Source organism: Engystomops pustulosus, chromosome 5 (genome assembly GCF_040894005.1).
Source record: "Engystomops pustulosus chromosome 5, aEngPut4.maternal, whole genome shotgun sequence".
Taxonomy (NCBI): domain Eukaryota; kingdom Metazoa; phylum Chordata; class Amphibia; order Anura; family Leptodactylidae; genus Engystomops; species Engystomops pustulosus.
This window is the reverse complement of record NC_092415.1, coordinates 107,903,351-107,924,065: the sequence shown is the minus strand read 5'-3', so window position 1 is coordinate 107,924,065 and position 20,715 is coordinate 107,903,351. Positions and strand designations below refer to the sequence as shown.

The 20,715-nt window shown below is 43.1% G+C and overlaps 2 protein-coding genes across 8 annotated transcripts in view; both read left to right on the top strand.

The window, feature by feature from the left end:
- Nucleotides 1–20,715, top strand: part of LOC140133130 (uncharacterized) — a 73,040-nt gene that overhangs the window by 47,280 nt on the left and 5,045 nt on the right. For 2 of the 6 annotated variants that reach the window (XM_072152830.1, XM_072152827.1), the window contains exons 12-15: nucleotides 7,051–7,205; nucleotides 7,621–7,747; nucleotides 7,825–8,010; nucleotides 12,391–12,460. In XM_072152830.1, the coding sequence (XP_072008931.1) occupies nucleotides 7,051–7,205; nucleotides 7,621–7,747; nucleotides 7,825–8,010; nucleotides 12,391–12,443 (521 nt within the window). In that variant the 3' untranslated portion in view covers nucleotides 12,444–12,460. Of the gene's footprint in view, nucleotides 1–7,050; nucleotides 7,206–7,620; nucleotides 7,748–7,824; nucleotides 8,011–8,251; nucleotides 8,394–12,390; nucleotides 12,461–20,715 lie in introns of those variants that run through there. The other 4 variants (XM_072152829.1, XR_011855804.1, XM_072152828.1 and 1 more) reach the window with 4 other exon arrangements.
- On the top strand, nucleotides 12,476–19,798 carry LOC140133129 (uncharacterized). Of its 2 annotated transcripts, none has more exons than XR_011855803.1 (2): nucleotides 12,476–19,405; nucleotides 19,671–19,798. XR_011855803.1 is itself a non-coding variant. In XM_072152825.1 (2 exons), the coding sequence occupies exon 2, from the start codon at nucleotides 13,213–13,215 to the stop codon at nucleotides 19,150–19,152; it is 5,940 nt and encodes a 1,979-aa protein (XP_072008926.1). In that variant the 5' UTR covers nucleotides 12,476–12,699; nucleotides 12,965–13,212; the 3' UTR covers nucleotides 19,153–19,798. The 2 variants fall into 2 exon arrangements, 1 of the variants encoding a protein (XP_072008926.1); XM_072152825.1 differs by having other exon boundaries at nucleotides 12,476–12,699; nucleotides 12,965–19,798.

The following is a 20,715-nucleotide window of genomic DNA, read 5'->3' as shown; positions in this document are numbered from 1 at the left end:
ATCGATTGACGCCATAAAACACCCCGGATATAACAGATTTACCGTTGATTGTAGCGTTTCCATTTTGAAGCTTGGTACTTGTAAATGCCTGTTTAACTCTTTCAGATTTATTATTGTTCTCAAGGCGCCACTTGTTTTTTTTTACCCAAAATAGAGTTGAATAGAACCCTAGGCGTTCTTCTATTGGGACCGGGCACAGTACCTTTTTGGAGAGTAACTCGGTTATCTCTGACATCATCATCTTGCCTTTCTCTCCCGATGGAACTTTTGTTATCTTGAATTTTCGAGGGGGTAAGTCTTTGAAGTCCAATGTTATCCCTTGAGATATGGATCTGAGAATCCACTGGCTGTTTGAAACGTGTCTCCAGGCAGGGAAGAAGTGGGACAGTCTTCCTCCTACCTGGGGAGAAGTGGTTTGCCTGGACTGCATATACTGTTGGCCAAACAAATAACCTTTATTTGGTTGCATGGGTCTGGATGGACCTGGTCTGTTCTCTCTATCTCTCCTCTGGTACCTTGACTTACGAAAGGCCCGAAAGGATCTGGATCTATTTGGAGCGGAAGTAGTTGGAAACCCTTTTTTCCTGTCTCCTGCTTTTTCCAATAAATCATCCAGAATGGGACTAAACAAAAAATTACCGTCACAAGAGATGCCGCATAATTTTCCTGTAGAGGCTATGTCCCCTGACCAGCTTTTCAACCATAATGCCCTTCTGGCCGAGTTAGCCAGTGCTGCGGATCTAGCGGAAAGTCTGAAAACTTCCACTGAGGCATCTGCCCGAAGAGCCGCCCCTTTTTGAATACCTGCTATTGAGGCTTTTAGGGTTTCTCTAGGGACTTTGTTTTGGATGTCCCCCCCAAGCTGGTCTAACCATAACAAGACAGCGGGCTACACAGGTTGCCTCTACTGCTGGTCTAAAGGAAGTGGTTGCATATTCCTATGATTTTTTGAGGAATCCTTCTGCCTTCCTATCCATGGGGTCTTTTAAAGTGTTAATATTTTCAAAGGGTAGGGAGGTGCCACGGGAGATCTCAACAATGGAAGCATCTACCTTTGGTGGAAGGCCCCAGGAGGACGTAGCATTCTCCTCAAAAGGGTACTTTCTTTTAATAGCCCTAGGGATATAAGATTTTTTATCAGGATTTTGCCATTCCTTAGTGATCAGGGATTGTATGGTATTATGGATTGGAAAAGTACGTCTTTTCCTTTCCGCTAACTCCTCGAACATTATATCCTGGACTGATTTATGGAGTTTCTTCTCCTCTATATCCATGGAGGATCTGACCATTCTTAACAGTTTTTCTGTGTCTTCCGCTAAGAATAAAAGACGCCCCGATAATTCCTCTTCTGAGATTGAAGAGGCATCCCCCTTTTCTCCCTCTGATAATATTTCCATAGGATTAGCTGAGGAGGGTCCTGGGAGGTCTTTTTCTATAAGGGTAGTTCTCTGATCAATGATATACCTAACTGACACCTGTACCTCCTCCCTAATGACGGATCGCAGAGATTCCAAGCCAAGAAGAAGACTCTTCTGCTAGAATTTTTGCAATACATGTGGAGCAGGTACTTTTCTCATAGTTTGTAGGTAATTTCCGATTACAGAGTCTACAATCCCTGTGATGGGTCTTTTTGGTAGCTTTTTTGGGAACCTCTTCTCCCTAAAAAATTTTGTTTATAAAAAATTGCCATCAGTATAAGAGAAACAGAAGAAAAAAAAACCCTAAGTACACTCACCACCCTGAATTACCGGAGTTGGGGTCCTCAAGGGCTCAGGAGCATCAGGTCTTTCTGCCATACTGAAAGAGTGTGAGAGCATCATCCACATGCAGCCCGGGCTTTTTTTAAGAGATAAGCTCCACCCCCCTCCTTCCGGTACCGCCTCGACTTTTCTGGGTTCATACAAACCCCAGAAGAGTACCAAAAGAGAGAAAAACCTAATTTAAGTAAAAACAAACTCAAGGAGGAGTACTATAATCCCTGGGCTCCTCCTGGATCTGGTGGCGTGTGTAGTTTCGCGGCCCCGCGGACCGGAAGTACTACGTACCTTACTTCTGGTCGCGTTCTCTGCTACACGCCGGACTCCGGATAGAGTTTAAAGTGCGCCTGTGTGCGCGCGCCCGGTCCTAGTAGCGGGAGAGGCCGGCCGACAACGGGTGCAACACCCTGAATGGAGGCCTCAGTTGGTGAGTATATTCCTGGACCGCCAACCAGCGATCCTAAAAAATAACAAACTAGACGAGCTCAGGTCTCTTCCAGGGACAGGAAACCACTGAGGCAGGATAGGAGGAGTGCGATTTTTAAGCTCAGGTTTCCTGTCCCTGGGGGCGGATCCCTCTCTCTGGTTGGTGCCGTCGTGGTGCTGGGGAAAAAATGTTTTTCCCCAAATAGTGTGCTAAAATATTTAATAAAGTAACAGTAAAGTAATGGCGCCATACGGGGTGGTGCAGTCATTTTTCTCTTTGAAGAGTGGTAGGGGGCGAGCAGCCCTCACCCCCTCCTCCTCTCCCGGGCATCAACGTTTGCCCGCCGTGCTACATTCATGTGAATATAGCCTAAGGGGTCTGTGTAGGGGATACTTTGTGTCATTGTGTGACATTTGGTGAAGTCTTATAGTCCAAAAAATACTGTACCTTTCAGATCTGACTATACTGCCCAGAGTTTTGAAAATGACCTATGGAATCAAGGATACAAGTAGCGGATGCACAAAAAAGGTACAGTGAGTTCTTGGATACTAAAAACAAACATAAGACTTTCTATCAGGGGTATCGTTCATTTGTTAGAAGGGGGCAGGCAGGGTAAAAATCTGTCCAATAAGATACAAAATCCGCAAAAGAATAGCTATATCTAAATCATTAGAGGACAGGACGGCCAAGTTAAAAAAGGAGCAAGTACAGATCGAACAACAATTCGCTAGCTTTTATGAAGAATTATATAGATCTTCAAGTAAAAGGTTTGGACTCAGATTTGCAGGCATCTCTCAAAAATCTGCTTTCTTAAATTAAAGGCAGACCAGATAAAGTATCTGGACAGCCCTATCCTGATGGAAGAGCTAAGAGAGACGGTGTTGTTATGTGTTAGGGATACTTATCCTGGTCTGGATGGTTTGCCATTTGCTTTTTATAGGGAAAATATATTGTATGTAATACTTCCCCTTCAACTTGAAACGTTAAATGAAATCTTTGCAATAGGTAGGGTCTCTGATTCCATGGCGGAGGCTAATATTAGTCTTATTTTAAAGAAGGATAAGGACCGTATGGATATGGGCTCTTATAGGCCCATATCTCTTTTAAACAGGGATATAAAAATACTTGCTAAACTGCTTGCTAACTGCCTACAAAAAGTAATATTGGACATAAAACATGTAGATCAAAATGGTTTTTGAGCCGGGAAGGAAAGCAAGTGATTGTATGCGATTATTTGCGACGATGGAGATGGGGGAACTCCGCTCCATCCTGTCATTAGATGCTATTAAAGCATTTGACAGGGTGGAGTGGAGTTCTCTCTGGGAAACCCTTAAGGGTTTTGGCCCTCGGCAGGGCCGGTTCTAGAGAAAGTGGGGCCCTGGGCAAAACTAAAAGTGGGGCCCCAAAATAAAACTATTTTATGACCAGTCACAGTCAGCAAGAGCCATGACATAGATGTAAATAATGGAGGATGGTGTGAAATAAAAAGGCAATAAGGGAGAAAGTTTGTTCTTAGATAGTTCTGCATAGAGAAAGGATAAACATGAACATTAGTTGATATTATTCCTTCTCAAAATGTAGTAACATATAAAGAGAATATTTCCATTATCTGTGAGGTGCAGCAGCTCCTGTGTGCAGCAAATTCTCTCTGTAGCTGCTGGCTAAGAATCTGAAGGGGGTGCACTTCAGGGGGCTGTATCGCTGGCTCTGTGACACTTAGAACCTCACTTCTTTTTTCCTATGAAAAAAGAGAGTCTCCTCTTTTATTTGAATCTAAATTTCTCAGAAAAACGAAGATATTAACTGTTAAACTGATGTCTGGAGTGATTTTTATATATAAAAATGGCACCTGATATTTTCACTTCAAACCTGAATATCTCTGGATCCATGGCACCTTGAAACAAAATTCAAGATTCATTTGAAAGAAGAGAAAATTCATTTGCCCTGGGTAATTGCCCACTTTGATCTTTATTGAGGCAAGTGGCAACGTTTCGGTGTTGGACACCTTTTTCAAGCCTGCGGGCTCTGCACCCCCCTCCTTAGGGGTTCCATAAAGCTGTGCGGACTTGAACTCTACTTTTTGTATATATATATATATATATATATATATATATATATATTAAGCTAAATTTGATCCTGTTAATTAACTTGATAAGACACAAGGTGTAAGCTGCCCTTGACTATCAGATAGGATTGGATTGATGAAAATGGTGCGGCTTCCACAGTTATTGTTTTGTCGGCTAGTCCGATGTGGATCCCAGATTCTTTCATTAAATTGATAGAGGCTATAATGAACAATCTTATTTGGGGTCTTAAAAAAGTAAGGATGAAAATCTCACATATGTACAAGAAGGTTGGAGAAGGAGGGCTGGGACTACCTTTCTTTTTTGGTTATTTTATTAGTTCATAAGTAGAGTGATAATGTGGAGGCATGATAAAGTATTGTGCTCAGTAGGGTACACTAAGATGAACACAATTTTTGAATGTTTGGAAGGAGGGTGTTTTTTTGGAAAATCAATTTAAGAAATGTGTAATGTTCTTCACATGTCATGGTGTAGGATGAAACCATTGCTGCATATAGGGGGGATGTTGGAATTACCATCTTCCAGAGCTTCTGTCTATCCCTGACCTCTACTTCTGGCTTGATCGGGGTCGGGTATGTGTCACAAGTTTTGGAGGATGGCCAAATATTAACTTTTGCTTTGATGAGAAATAGGTATAGATTAAGGGTTGGAGATTTTCTTAGATATTTGCTATACGTCCCCTCAAAGGCTGTCTGAATGCAGCCATTAGACATCTTTTGTGAGGTCTTGCATGCAATCAAAGTGAGCTTTGTATTTCATGGAGACTTCTTTTTTGTTCCCTTTCAGCTTAGAGACCAAGCGAAGGTGCTGCTATAGGCTATTCATAAGCTAGGAAGGGAGAGAAGTATCTCTTTTAAGTAAGCTTCTTAGAAAAAACGTTTAATCCACAAATAAATTTAAAGTCATCCATACTTTTATTCAAACAAAAAGTAAAAAGACCTTTAGATAATAGGGAAAACTCATATAAACCATCAATGATTATTCCAAACATAGATACATGTAGTGACCATGCTAAACAAATATACACTCACGGCCACTTTATTAGGTACCCTGTCCAACTGCTCGTTAACACTTAATTTCTAATCAGCCAATCACATGGCAGCAACTCAGTGCATTTAGGCATGTAGACATGGTCAAGACAATCTCCTGCAGTTCAAACCGAGCATCAGTATGGGGAAGAAAGGTGATTTGAGTGTCTTTGAACGTGGCATGGTTGTTGGTGCCAGAAGGGCTGGTCTGAGTATTTCAAAAACTGCTGATCTACTGGGATTTTCACGCACAACCATCTCTAGGGTTTACAGAGAATGGTCCGAAAAAGAAAAAACATCCAGTGAGCGGCAGTTCTGTGGGCGGAAATGCCTTGTGGATGCCAGAGGGCAGAGGAGAATGGGCAGACTGGTTCGAGCTGATGGAAAGGCAACAGTGACTCAAATCGCCACCCGTTACAACCAAGGTAGGCAGAAGAGCATCTCTGAACGCACAGTACGTCGAACTTTGCGGCAGATGGGCTACAGCAGCAGAAGACCACACCGGGTGCCACTCCTTTCAGCTAAGAACAGGAAACTGAGGCTACAATTTGCACAAGCTCATCGAAATTGGACAGTAGAAGATTGGAAAAACGTTGCCTGGTCTGATGAGTCTCGATTTCTGCTGCGACATTCGGATGGTAGGGTCAGAATTTGGCGTCAACAACATGAAAGCATGGATCCATCCTGCCTTGTATCAACGGTTCAGGCTGGTGGTGGTGGTGTCATGGTGTGGGGAATATTTTCTTGGCACTCTTTGGGCATAGTTATATACCACATAGTTATATAGTACAGGACTTCACTCTTCGTAATAAAGAACAGAACCCCTCTCTCCTATTGTAATGTAGCACACGACCCCCTTAGTCATATCACAGAATCAGCTTATGAATATAGCACAGCCCCGCCTTAGCACAGATCAGATAACACATCACAGACCCATAATAGTCAGATATCACAAACCCCCCTTACTACAGAGCCCCTCTTATTAAGAAGGCACAAAGCCCCCTTTAGATAACACAGGACCCACCTAAGTGGGAAAGCAATTGTCCCTCCCTTCAGACAGATGGTACAGGGCACCCCATTACTCAGATAGCACACCCCATCCCGAACACAGTGACCAGTAAAAAAACAAATGAATACCTTCTGCAGCCTTCTCTTCATCATCTCACAAAGGACGGCTGCAACAGTGTGATTACACTGCTGCTGGCGTCCTCTCTAGGACAATGACAGCACCACCTGAGTGCAGCCTGTGTCCAGTATTTACTGGTATGTGCATCTTAAAGTAAATAGAAAGTAAAAGATGACTGTCCGCTTGGCTAGAATGAAACAATTCAGATATAAACCTGCAGACCACATCTTCTGAACAGAAGCTTGGATATAACACCAAATTGATTATAGAGGTAGCAGTCATCCAGCACTTTTTGTCCCAGTGACAATTGGATTTTCAAAATTGTTTGCTGTGATGGGCCCAAGGATTATCAATAAAACTTCATTACAGACACCTTACAGCTGATCATTGCAGTCTGGGACTAAAGTAAAGCATCCAGAGAGCTTTACCAAAAGTTACAGTGGGCAGAGGGGACCGTCTAACTATGGGTCGTTTTCAAGTTGGGTGTCCTTAAGTAGGGGACCGCCTGTATTGGACATTATAGCACCATTTACCTACAACCTTTGTTTATCTACAATGGATTCATTTTTAGAAAACTGTATTTAATTTTATCTAGATGTCATGTTAGTTAAATAATATGTCTCAACAGGTATAACAGTGATCGGCCACAACAGTGAAAGACGGATGCCCGTGAGTCCATGTGAAGAAGCAGGATGCTACAAGCGGGAACTAGTATATTCAGCAAATCTCTTGCAGCTCAATGCTCTGACTAAAGTGTCACAAAGCTGTGAACAATTTGTTAGGGTATGCAATTTTTCATCAAATAGACAAGACTTTAATTACATAACAATCACCAGACCTTTTCCAATCTATATTCCTTATTATTATGAACCTGAAGGTACAGGATGATCTGCTTCAATCTGTCCATTTCACAGATAATGTGTTTCCATAAATATTAGTGTTCCATAATAACTGGAATATTAAAAACAGTAAGCTCACTTATCTCAAAAAAGGCTGCCCATCCCTAGTGTCACAATCTGATGTCCATATTCCTGCCAAGATTTACTGTTCACTCAGAACAGAATTGAGCTGGACCATACTTTGTCTATAGACACTGGTGAACAAAAGTACACGCAGTAAATGTTGTGAAAGATTTCCAGTATACAAAAAAACCCTCAAGTTTGCCAATATGGTGTATCAATATTTTTTCCTATTCCAGCTGGATTGCCGCCATTTGCGTTTTATCCAGTCGGGATGGGGCTGGTGGGTTTCCTGGGATGGAAGGAAGATGGATTATTGGGGTGGATCAAATCCCTCTATTGGAGGTTGTGCATGTGGAAGAACAGGTTATACATTTATCTACATCTATTTATCCATCCATCTATGCTTTAGATTGTTAACATATGTTCTCTCTGTGTTTAAGGTACTTGTTCATCTCCCGAGAAGCTCTGTAACTGTGACAGCAATGACAATGTCTGGAGGACAGATGATGGGTTCCTAAGAGATAAAACAACACTACCAATTCAGGCAGTTCACTTTGGTGATACCAATGATTTCCCTCTAGAAATGGCTTACCACACCATTGGAAAGCTAAGATGCAGAGGTCAAGGTAAATAGAACAAGTAGATCTACAAAGCAGTTCACATTAAAAATGTAATGCCACATCTAAGCTGAATACATGAATGCTCAGAACTATTACAGACATACATACATGGTGTCATAAACCTACATACACTTGTAGCCAATAGTAAATGATTTTGTTGATTACTTTTTGCATATAGGGCCCTCCAAATTTAGCTCTGTGCATTACCTTTACATATTTACAGTATAATACATGTTATCTCTTTTAGTAAAATAAACTGAAGATATTCAAGCTATACTGAAGTCATTCTGCATGAAAAAAGATGACCATTTTCTTCAATCTAATATTGTATGCATTAAATAATTATGACAAATTGATGTGTTTGCATAATAATAAACCAATTAGCTTTAGCAGATAGTTTTTTTTAATTCGTCATTTTAACAATATGTAAATGTTAATATGTAACACAAAGCATACATTAGAGATGAGAGCGTAACAATACCTCCGTGGGCCCCGATGCGGACTTAGAATCGGGGCCTCAAATACTAAACCCTCGCTGCTGCATCTCACACCTTTTTTTCAGAATTGTGCATACAACACACATAATATATATACTACACACACAGACCATATATAGGAAAAACAAATACAGGGGCACATTACCTGTACAATAGTAATAATTTTGCACTAAGGCCTCTTTCACACAGACATATGCTTACCCAGGCGAGCATACAGCCGCATGCTGGAGAGAGGAGGGAGTGCAGTACGGCTGTACAGGAAAAGATAGAGCAAGCATGATCTTTTTTTTTTACCGTCTACGTTAAGGTGCAGTGGGCAGACAATGCATTCATTCATATGGATGGCCATATTGTCCATTGAAGGGAATGTGGCTGCACGCTAAATATAATGAAACGGTACAGTACAGGTAGCATACAACCGGGGGGAGAGCATGGGAAAGCAGCCTAAAGAATACACCACATACGTGTACTGCACTCCAGGGCTGCCATAAAGGGAACTGGTCACCACATTCTTCACAAATACAGGTAGTGGCAGGTTCATATAGGGCCCTAGTAACTAACTGACACCCTTCTTTTAGCTAAAAAATGGTTTACCTCAGATCCCCATAAAATCACATTATAAACTTGCCTGGTATCTATGGATCTACAGAGTAAGTTGAGGGGCGTGACCTAATGTCATGTGACCAGGATGACATCATCACAGGTCTCTTAACACTAGCAAACTGTACTGCATGCACATACACTCACCGGCCACTTTATTAGGTACACCAAGCTAATAACGGGTTGGACCCCCTTTTGCCTTCAGAACTGCCTCAATTCTTCGTGGCATAGATTCAACAAGGTGCTGGAAGCATTCCTCAGAGATTTTGATCCATATTGACATGATGGCATCACACAGTTGCCGCAGATTTGTCGGCTGCACATCCATGATGCGAATCTCCCGTTCCACCACATCCCAAAGATGCTCTATTGGATTGAGATCTGGTGACTGTGGAGGCCATTTGAGTACAGTGAACTCATTGTCATGTTCAAGAAACCAGTCTGAGATGACTTCTCTTTATGACCAGCTTTATGACATGGGGCATTATCCTGCTGAAAGTAGCCATCAGATGTTGGGTACATTGTGGTCATAAAGGGATGGACATGGTCAGCAACAATACTCAGGTAGGCTGTGGCATTGCAACGATGCTCAATTGGTACCAAGGGGCCCAAAGAGTGCCAAGAAAATATTCCCCACACCATGACACCACCACCACCACCAGCCTGAACCGTTGATACAAGGCAGAATGGATCCATGCTTTCATGTTGTTGACGCCAAATTCTGACCCTACCATCCGAATGTCGCAGCAGAAATCGAGACTCATCAGACCAGGCAACGTTTTTCCAATCTTCTACTGTCCAATTTCGATGAGCTTGTGCAATTTGTAGCCTCAGTTTCCTGTTCTTAGCTGAAAGGAGTGGCACCCAGTGTGGTCTTCTGCTGCTGTAGCCCATCTGCCTCAAAGTTCGACGTACTGTGCGTTCAGAGATGCTCTTCTGCCTACCTTGGTTGTAACGGGTGGCGATTTGAGTCACTGTTGCCTTTCTATCAGCTCGAACCAGTCTGCCCATTCTCCTCTGACCTCAGGCATCAACAAGGCATTTCCGCCCACAGAACTGCCGCTCACTGGATGTTTTTTTCTTTTTCAGACCATTCTCTGTAAACCCTAGAGATGGTCGTGCGTGAAAATCCCAGTAGATCAGCAGTTTCTAAAATACTCAGACCAGCCCTTCTGGCACCAACAACCATGCCACGTTCAAAGGCACTCAAATCACCTTTCTTCCCCATACTGATGCTCGGTTTGAACTGTAGGAGATTGTCTTGACCATGTCTACATGCCTAAATGCACTGAGTTGCTGCCAAGTGATTGGCTGATTAGAAATTAAGTGTTAACGAGCAGTTGGACAGGAGTACCTAATAAAGTGGCCGGTGAGTTTATATGACCACAAAGAATCACAGAATACCTGCATGGACTTCTACTCCTCTCCATGCAGGCTGCTGTGATTTCATGAGATATATGCTTGGTGTACCAATGTTGGTTTGCTAATACTAGAAGGCTAAAAGACCTGCAAAGATGTCACCCTGGTCACAACATTACTGCTGCATGCAGTGTGAAGTATTGTTTAATAAAAATGTTTTTATTTTTCCTATGCTTGCTGAATACTGAAAACTAAGAGGACATGACCCCCTCCGCGATGTTTACCCATGTCACAAGAGGGATTTACGAATATTATCCACTCCATTGAAAACAGAGCCTTTGCGTCTCCAATGCCCATGTAATAATTTACCAACTTAATCCCTAAGTAACCAAGCTCAGGTCCTGCCTGTATAATACTTTGTGACACAAATAAAGCCTTCACACATCTGCCTAGCCTTGCATGACATCAGGTGTCCACAAAGATCGAGATATTATACCATAATTCTGTCTTGGTGTGATTTGTTTTGGGCTCACTTTGTGGATTTTATTAGTAATTAGAGAACCTGAGGTTGTGTGAACAGAGGCTGAACTTGACAAAAGCATGGGGATGAGCTGCGCGATTCAACCTGAGGAGGCCAAGCCCACCAGGTGGGTGGACAATTTTTCACTAAAAGAAGGGTGTCAGTTACTAGGGCTCTATGGGAACCTTCTACTAGCTGCATTTGTGAAAAATGTGGTGACCGGTTCCCTATAAGGGAGATCTAGACATCACTTACTGTATAATTCAGTGTAGCTCTGACCTTCTTACTCTGATCTGTCTTAGTCTCCATTTCATCTTGGTGGCTTCTCACAGATGATAATTCTTCTTCATCAGTTACATAACTTTGATAACTTTTCCAGCATGACTTATTGCTACAGAATTCACAAGACATCTTCAGCTCTGGGAAGCACATCTCAAAACAGTGCACCTAAAAACACCACATTCACTTATAATTTTTAATCTGTATGACATTATAATGCCTCCTAATTTATATACTGTATCTACTAATTTACAACCAGCAACAACCTTTTAATTAATGTTTCCTCCCTTTGAGTAATATTTGGCAAAGCAGTACCCCATTAATTTACGTTGCCCTGCATGCATTGTTAAAGTAGCAGAACAGCCCCCCTTAGCAATCCTTGTATAGTCAGAAGTGCCCCATCCAGTACCCCCCCCCCCGCCATTAGAGTATACTGTCCAGCTGTCCATTCCTTTGCACCCTCTCTCCCAAAAAAAACATACTGTACACAAGCCTATTCCCCTGCCCTCTCATAATATACTGTCCAGGGAGCAATCCCTTTCCTCCCCCCATTATAGTATATTGTCCAGGAGTGCCTTACCCCGACTACACTGTCCAGGAGTGCCCACCACCTTCCTAATAATATATTGTTCTTGAGTGCCTCCCTGACCTCCAATAGTATACAGTCCAGGAGTGCCTCTTCCCCCCTTATAATATACGGTCCAGGAGGGCCTTTACCTGAAGCAGCAGGCAGAGACACGTCTCCACATTGTGCCTGAGCACACTGTATGATGCAGCGAGGTGATGAAGTCTCTGCTTGTGTCACTGAATCAACTGAATAGGTGTCTCAATGACACACAGAGAATTGATTCTCTATCCCTTTTATGGCCCGACCGTGGTTGCAGACTCTGCGACCGCGATAGTTATGCCCCGGGATAAGGAGACAAATCCCATGAAGCATTATAACAGCTGATCAAGCACAGGCAAAATAGACAAAATAGACTCTTGTGCATTTGAAAAACTTGCAATTACTATGCAACTACACCACCTCCGTGCCATGTGGGTGTGAAGGGACGTACAGGAGCACAGCTGCCGACGTTGAGGGTGGGCACAAGTCTTTCATTCACTGTGTCCGCGAACCTTCCTTCACAGGTGTTTACGCGAAACTACGCCAGGTTAGCCCAGTGGCCATGCTACCAGACTGAAAAATCGAGAGGCTTACTGTGCTGCCCACTGGCAAATGTTATGCAGGTTAAATGATGTTCTTAATTTGTCCATTATGTAACAGATGTTTATTGCTGGCGCCATCTAATGGCCAAAGTTAATAACTACTTACATTCTGTTTTCCCCACCCACTAGCAGCTACAAAGGATTGTGGGTAGGAGAAGGGCAGTTCCCTTCATGTCTACACAGAGAGAAGACCTATATTCAACCATCTTAACCCTTGTTGTAGTATAGCCGGTAAGGAGACTGTCTATAAGAATCTATAGCTACTAGCACTTATAGGACCACTCTGTATAAAGTCTCTTATATGAAGTGTAATGTATAGATCTGTAATTGCACTGTAATTGCACACATGGGCCCAACCTCATGGTCGGCCATGTTTGGTCCCAAACTGTATATGTATCAGCTTGTTTCCTGTTATATGCTAATGTAATGTATGTAACATGCTCCTGTTATATTATTGTACTATTCTAATAGATTGTACATTCCTGTTTTTCTTCAGTTTCACCCTAATCCTACATCAGTTTAATAAAGCTACGGACTTTGAACCAGTCTCATTTGTTGAACTGTAGGAAGGCGTTTAACTGCCTGTCGAGCTCCGCATAGACCCCGGGGGTACGTGAAGTGGGGGCAGGACAGTGAAACGGCTGCTTGAAACAAGCGGGAAAGATTTAGACTACACAGAAGTCTGCTACTGTCTACGCAGTCACCTGCAAACAGGCAACACAGCAATCTCTAAACGGTCAAAGCATGTCACAAAGCCAAGCGTCTTCTATCAAGACAAGATCACGGGCCAGTTCCTCAAAAGCATCTACCACGAGCAATGCAGCCGCCATCGCCCGCGCAAAAGCGGAAGCAGCGAGGACACGGGCTACCTTTGCTGAACAAGAGATGCAGTTGAAATTACAACAAGCCTCCTTAGAAGCAGAGAGGGCACGACAACAAGCCTCCTTAGAAGCAGAGAGGGCACGACAAGCACAAGAACAGGCTTCTCTGGACTTAGAAAGGGCGCGCTTGGAAGCAACACTTGAGAAGCTGACAATTGAGAGGGAAGCAGCAGCTGCCATGGCGGAAGCAGAAATCTTAGAGGCAGCCGCGTTCTCTCACAGCGAGCCCAGCAGACACAGTAGCATGCCTGATCTGGAACAAGAACCCCAGGATACACTAGAACGCACTTCAGAATATGTCCTTCAACATCCTGTGTGTAATCCTCAGACTACACATGAAACAAAGGTTACCAACTGCGAGTCAAGTCCAAGGCATCATATTTTATGTCAAGAAGCGGACCTCAGACCACAGTTCTGCAAGCAAGAGAATGCTACGGCTCAAGTCAACTTCCTTGCCTACCAGAGAACCCAAGCTTCATCCCAGCGTCCAGGAAGTTACTACACTCCCAGACAGTGTGGCACGGTGAAACCTAAAGAAGAGACTTCTGACAGGTATGGCTACACACCACACTCTCACCAAGGCAACCATTTGCCAAACTGTCTCAGCACAAACCAAGCCACAATAGACTTTGCTAAGTTCTTTGCTCGACGTGAGCTTGTCACCAAAGGACTTGTAAAGTTCAATGATCGCCCTGAGGACTATAGGGCTTGGCGATCCTCATTCCAGAGTCTTATAAGAGACTTAGACTTGTCTTCTAGGGAAGAGCTAGATCTACTGGTGAAATGGCTTGGAGATGAATCTGCTGAGCATGCCAAGAGGATCAGAGCCATTAACATAAACTATCCAGAAACAGGTTTAAAGATGATCTGGGATAGACTCGATGAGTGTTATGGCTCAGCAGAGGTTATAGAAAATTCATTATTCAAAAGAATTGATGACTTCCCTAGAATAGCTAGTAAGGGCTACCAAAAACTTAGGGAACTAAGTGATCTGTTAACTGAACTACAGGTTGCCAAAGCAGAAGGAGATTTAATGGGACTTGCATTTCTTGACACAGCCAGGGGTGTCAACCCTATAGTGCAAAAACTTCCTCACAACCTACAAGAAAAGTGGGTCAATCATGGTTTCAAGTACAAGGAAATCCATGATGTACAGTTTCCACCCTTCAGTGTATTTGTGGAATTTATTACTCAGCAAGCAAAAATCAGAAATGATCCCAGTTTCGATTTTACTCTATCCTGTGCCACTCCATCTGGTCTTAAACAACATAAAACTCCGGTAGCAGTTCACAAAACTAATGTTTCTTCTAAAAGTAATTCTTACAGGCCTTCAAGCTCCTCTCACCAGGATGGAAGATCCACGGACCCAAGTAAGCAGTGTCCCCTGCACAAGAAGCCACATTCCCTACTGAAATGCAGAGGCTTCAGAGAGAAGTCCATGGAGGACCGCAAAGCTTTCCTCAGGGACAACAAAATCTGCTACAAGTGCTGCTTAGCAACATCACACTTCGCAAAGGACTGTAAGGTCAGTGTTAAATGTACAGAATGTGACAGCACAGATCACAACTCAGCTTTACACCCTGGGCCACCACCGTGGGCCTCATCTCATATAGAAAGTGGCCAGGAACAAGGTGGAGAGGAGGGAAATACTGAAACAGAGACACCAGATGTTACTTCTCAATGCACTGAGGTCTGCAAAGGACTTGTAGGTGGCAGGTCCTGCTCAAAAATCTGTCTTGTCAGAGTTTACCCAACGGGCTGCAAAGACAAAGCCTTCAAAGTATATGCCATTCTTGATGACCAAAGTAATAAATCTCTGGCTAGATCTACTTTCTTTGACATTTTCAACATTAAGGGACCCAGCTCTCCCTACTCCCTAAAGACTTGTGCAGGCACTGTTGAGACGGCGGGGAGAAGAGCTACTGGGTACACAATAGAGTCTATAGATGGTCGCACCTGCCTGACTTTACCAACCATAATCGAGTGTAACCAGATCCCTGATAACAGGTCTGAAATCCCTACACCAGATGTTGCAAAACACCAAACCCATTTGAAGCATATAGCTCATCTCATACCAAAGTTAGATCCTCAAGCTCAGATAATTCTGCTTCTTGGAAGAGATATCTTGCAAGTTCACAAGCCTAGACATCAGATTAATGGTCCTCACAATGCTCCATTTGCCCAGAAACTTGACCTAGGGTGGGTGATTGTAGGTGATGTTTGTATAGGTGGTGTGCACAGACCCACTTCGGTGAACAATATGCTTACCAGCACATTAGAGAATGGACGCCCTTCTCTCTTTCAACCATGTTACAGTAACATCTTCATAAAAGAACTTCCACACAGCATTCCTCTACCCTGTCATATCACTAGCAACCTTTGTGACAACCATACTTGTACTAGTGACCATGACCACTTAGGATGCACAGTCTTCCAGAGAACAAAGGAAGACAATCAACTGGCAATGTCCTTTGAGGATAGACTGTTCTTAGAAATAATGGAGCAAGGAATAGTTAAAGACGAATCAAATAGCTGGATAGCACCTCTTCCCTTCAGACCCAAAAGGCAGTGTTTGCCTAACAATCGAGAACAAGTTTATAAACGCTTTGCTTCCCTTAGACGGAATCTTCAGAAAAAGCCTGATATGAAAGACCACTTCTTTACATTTATGGAAAGAGTATTTGAGAACTCCCATGCAGAGATAGCTCCAACCTTAAAGGATTCAGAGGAATGCTGGTATCTACCTATATTTGGAGTTTACCACCCAAAGAAACCAGGACAGATAAGAGTAGTATTCGACTCTAGTGCCAAATTTGAGGGTGTTTCCTTAAATGATGTCCTACTGCCAGGTCCAGACCTCAACAACCGACTCCTTGGAGTGCTTCTCAGATTTCGCAGAGACTCTGTTGCATTTATGGCTGACATCCAACAAATGTTCCACTGTTTTCTTGTTAAAGAGGAACACCGAAATTTCCTTAGGTTCTTTTGGTTCAAGGACAACAACCCCTTGGAAGAACCCATCGAGTATCGCATGCGTGTGCACATCTTTGGTAACAGCCCTTCCCCATCAGTGGCTATATATGGACTTAAACATTCAGCCAGGGAGGGTGAGAAAGAATATGGTTCAGACGTTGCACAGTTTGTCAAAAGGGACTTTTATGTGGATGACTGTTTAAAATCGCTACCTACAAATGAGTCTGCAATCAGTCTTCTTAAGAGAGCTCAAGAAATGCTTGCTAATTCAAACCTGAGACTCCATAAAATTGCCTCCAACAGCAAAAAATTGATGGAAGCATTTCCCTCTCATGATTACAGCAATGACTTAAAGGACTTAAGTACTGACACTTTTCCAATGCAACGTAGTCTTGGACTGCTCTGGGACTTAAAGTCTGACACCTTTACCTTCCAAGTCAGCGAGGAAGAGAAACCCTTTACTCGGAGAGGAGTACTATCTGCTATAAACAGCTTGTATGATCCTTTAGGGTTTGCAGCTCCTGTTACCATCCAAGGTAAAGCAATACTTAGAGATTTGACTCATGATGCCTCTGACTGGGATGAACAACTTCCCAATGAAAAGAAAGCACTGTGGGTAGAGTGGAAGGACTCTCTAACAAATCTCTCCCATCTACATGTTGCACGCTCATATGCCCCTGTGCCATCTACAGAGGTTCAGCTACAAAGACTTTATGTGTTTTCTGATGCTTCTATCAAAGCCATTGCTGCTGTGGCCTATCTTAAAACAGTAGACATTAAAGGACAATGTCATATAGGATTCGTCATGGGCAAAGCAAAACTTGCACCACTCCCGGAGCACACTATACCGAGACTAGAACTTTGTGCTGCAGTATTAGCAGTTGAGCTAGCTGAGATGATCGCAACAGAGATGCATTTGGAGATCAAAGATGCTGTGTTTTACACAGACAGCAAGGTAGTCTTGGGATATATCTACAACGAAAGTCGGCGCTTCTACGTGTATGTCAACAACAGGGTTCTACGAATCAGGAGGTCAACTTTGCCAAAACAGTGGAATTTTGTTCCTACTGATCAAAATCCTGCAGACCAAGCAACTAGATCTGTTGCTGCCAACCGCCTTAAAGACACTACATGGTTTACAGGTCCTGCCTTTCTATATAGCTCAGAACACGGCACTACGGATCTTAAAACATTTGAACTTGTGGATGCTGACAAGGATGCAGAAATCCGTCCCAAGGTATCGACACTACACACAGTGACTTCAGACAATTACCTTAAGTCTCACCGATTCAGCAGGTTCTCAACCTGGAAATCACTTGTTCGTGCCATCACTTTCTTAACCCACATAGCTCGTTCTTTCAAAAATACCAAGCTTGCTAATGTTAAGGAGTGTAAAGGCTGGCACCTCTGCAAAAATGTTCATGCAGTGACTGAACTAGATCAGTCAAAGAATGTAATCATTCGGACTGTCCAACATGAAGTTTATGCTAAAGAAATTGACAGTATCATTAATCACAGACCTATTCCTAAAGATAGTGTCTTAAAGAAACTTGATCCCTTCATTGATGCAGATGGCCTATTAAGGGTTGGAGGCCGCCTCAAGGAAGCAAAAATAGACTTTGAAGGAAAACATCCGATATTAATTCCTGGGCATCATCACATTTCCTATTTGCTTGTCCGACATTACCATGAACAGGTAAAACATCAGGGCCGGCTGTTCACAGAAGGGGCTTTACGAGCTGCTGGACTGTGGATTGTTGGAGCAAAAAGATGTGTTAGTAAGTTCATTTTCAAATGTGTCACATGCCGCAAACTTCGGGGTATTTTCAAAACACAGAAGATGGCCAATCTTCCATCTGACAGACTGAGTACAGAACCTCCTTTCACTAATGTCGGGCTTGATGTATTTGGTCCATGGTTTGTGGTTACCCGACAAACCAGAGGAGGTCAAGCAAACAGTAAGCGCTGGGCAGTCTTGTTCACCTGTATGTCTGTCCGGGCCGTGCACATAGAAGTAATTGAATCAATGGACACCTCAAGCTTCATAAATGCTCTTAGACGCTTTATAGCCATTAGGGGGCCTGTGAAACACATTCGCTCTGACAGAGGCACCAATTTTGTGGGAGCAGCCAAAGAGTTACAGATTCCTACAAACCTGGATACTGTCAGTGTAAACAGATACCTAAGTGAACAGGGTTGCACTTGGACTTTCAATCCGCCACATTCCTCCCATATGGGTGGAGCTTGGGAGAGAATGATAGGCATAGCCCGTAGAATTCTGGACTCTATCTTCTTACAAGTGGGTATGGCCAGACTAACCCATGAGTGCCTAACTACTTTCATGGCAGAAGTATCAGCCATCATTAATGCCAGACCACTAATTCCAGTTACCAGCGATCCTGATGATCCGATGATACTTACCCCTGCAATGTTGCTTACTCAGAAGACTAAGACAACCTGTTCTCCAGCTGGAGAATTTACTACCAAAGATCTCTATAAATGCCAATGGAGGCAAGTACAAAGTCTTGCCAATACCTTTTGGGATAAGTGGAAAAAGCAATACATCTCCACACTACAACCAAGAAATAAATGGCAGAAAACTAAACCCAACCTCAAAGTCGGTGATGTTGTGCTGATGAAAGACTGCCAGTCACACAGAAACGCGTGGCCTTTAGCTCTTGTTACTAAAAGTTTCCCAGGGGAGGATGGGAACGTCCGCAAAGTTGAAGTCAAGGTCCATGATCAGAATGAAACCAAAATGTTCTTCAGACCAGTAACTGAACTAATCTTATTGCTGTCATCTGAGGACTCTTATGGTGGCATCGATTGACGCCAGGCGGGGAGTGTGCTGCCCACTGGCAAATGTTATGCAGGTTAAATGATGTTCTTAATTTGTCCATTATGTAACAGATGTTTATTGCTGGCGCCATCTAATGGCCAAAGTTAATAACTACTTACATTCTGTTTTCCCCACCCACTAGCAGCTACAAAGGATTGTGGGTAGGAGAAGGGCAGTTCCCTTCATGTCTACACAGAGAGAAGACCTATATTCAACCATCTTAACCCTTGTTGTAGTATAGCCGGTAAGGAGACTGTCTATAAGAATCTATAGCTACTAGCACTTATAGGACCACTCTGTATAAAGTCTCTTATATGAAGTGTAATGTATAGATCTGTAATTGCACTGTAATTGCACACATGGGCCCAACCTCATGGTCGGCCATGTTTGGTCCCAAACTGTATATGTATCAGCTTGTTTCCTGTTATATGCTAATGTAATGTATGTAACATGCTCCTGTTATATTATTGTACTATTCTAATAGATTGTACATTCCTGTTTTTCTTCAGTTTCACCCTAATCCTACATCAGTTTAATAAAGCTACGGACTTTGAACCAGTCTCATTTGTTGAACTGTAGGAAGGCGTTTAACTGCCTGTCGAGCTCCGCATAGACCCCGGGGGTACGTGAAGTGGGGGCAGGACACTTACGCTTCATTCAATTTGTGCGAATGGGACCCCCTCTTTCAGGACTGTTGAGGGTCTAATCACAAAAATCACAAACAAAAATACAACCCCAATAGGTGCACCACAGAAGAAAGAAGGAGAGGGCATCCAATAGATGAGGGACCACAATACAAGGTGGAGAGGAGATCGGGCACCATATGATGAGTGGGGCCACAATATGAGGGGGGAGATGAAAGGGGACACCATATGAGATGGGAAGCAATATGATTAGGAGATGATTTGGGGTGGTGAAAGGTCCTCTCAGTATCCCCATCTCATGAATACAATTTCTCCAATGTTTTGCTACAATAGGTTTTTTTTGCTACAAAATTGTACAGTTTTTTTGGTGTGCATCAACATTATTTGGCTCTGCCCCCCCCTTCCTTAGCCCACCGTGATGGGTCTTCAACTCTTTCTGCATCCCCAAGACACAGATATAATTGAATAAGATTATGGTGCAAAGAGCTATCAGCTCTTTGCATCATCCCTGTTCCCCTGCTGCACCTGTGTGTAGAGGCCAATGTGATGAATCTGCGCTGCTGGGGAATGATGGAAAGAAGGAGAGGGGGCCCACAAGATGAGGGGGAATGGGATGGGCCACAATATGAGGGGAAGGAAGATAAAGCTAAAAATAGAATCAAGAACACACCTACATAATACTCAAAGCAATAATGCCAAAAAATAAAAATTGGCAATCCCATAGACCCATGGGGGTTATTGCAAAGAAGTTACCACCAGAGAATAGAGGGGACCTTGGCACCAGCCTGTCAGTGGGAAATGAGAATTTTACATTCTGATCATGATATAAGCAGCAGAGGGCAATAGTTAGAGTTCTAGTCTATCGAGAAGAATCCAAAAAACAAGTTCAAGATGGTGAAAAAAAAACCAA

Excerpts from the sequence above, each read along its gene's own strand:
- LOC140133129 (XM_072152825.1), top strand. The coding sequence starts at position 13,213 with ATGTCACAAAGCCAAGCGTCTTCTATCAAGACAAGATCACGGGCCAGT.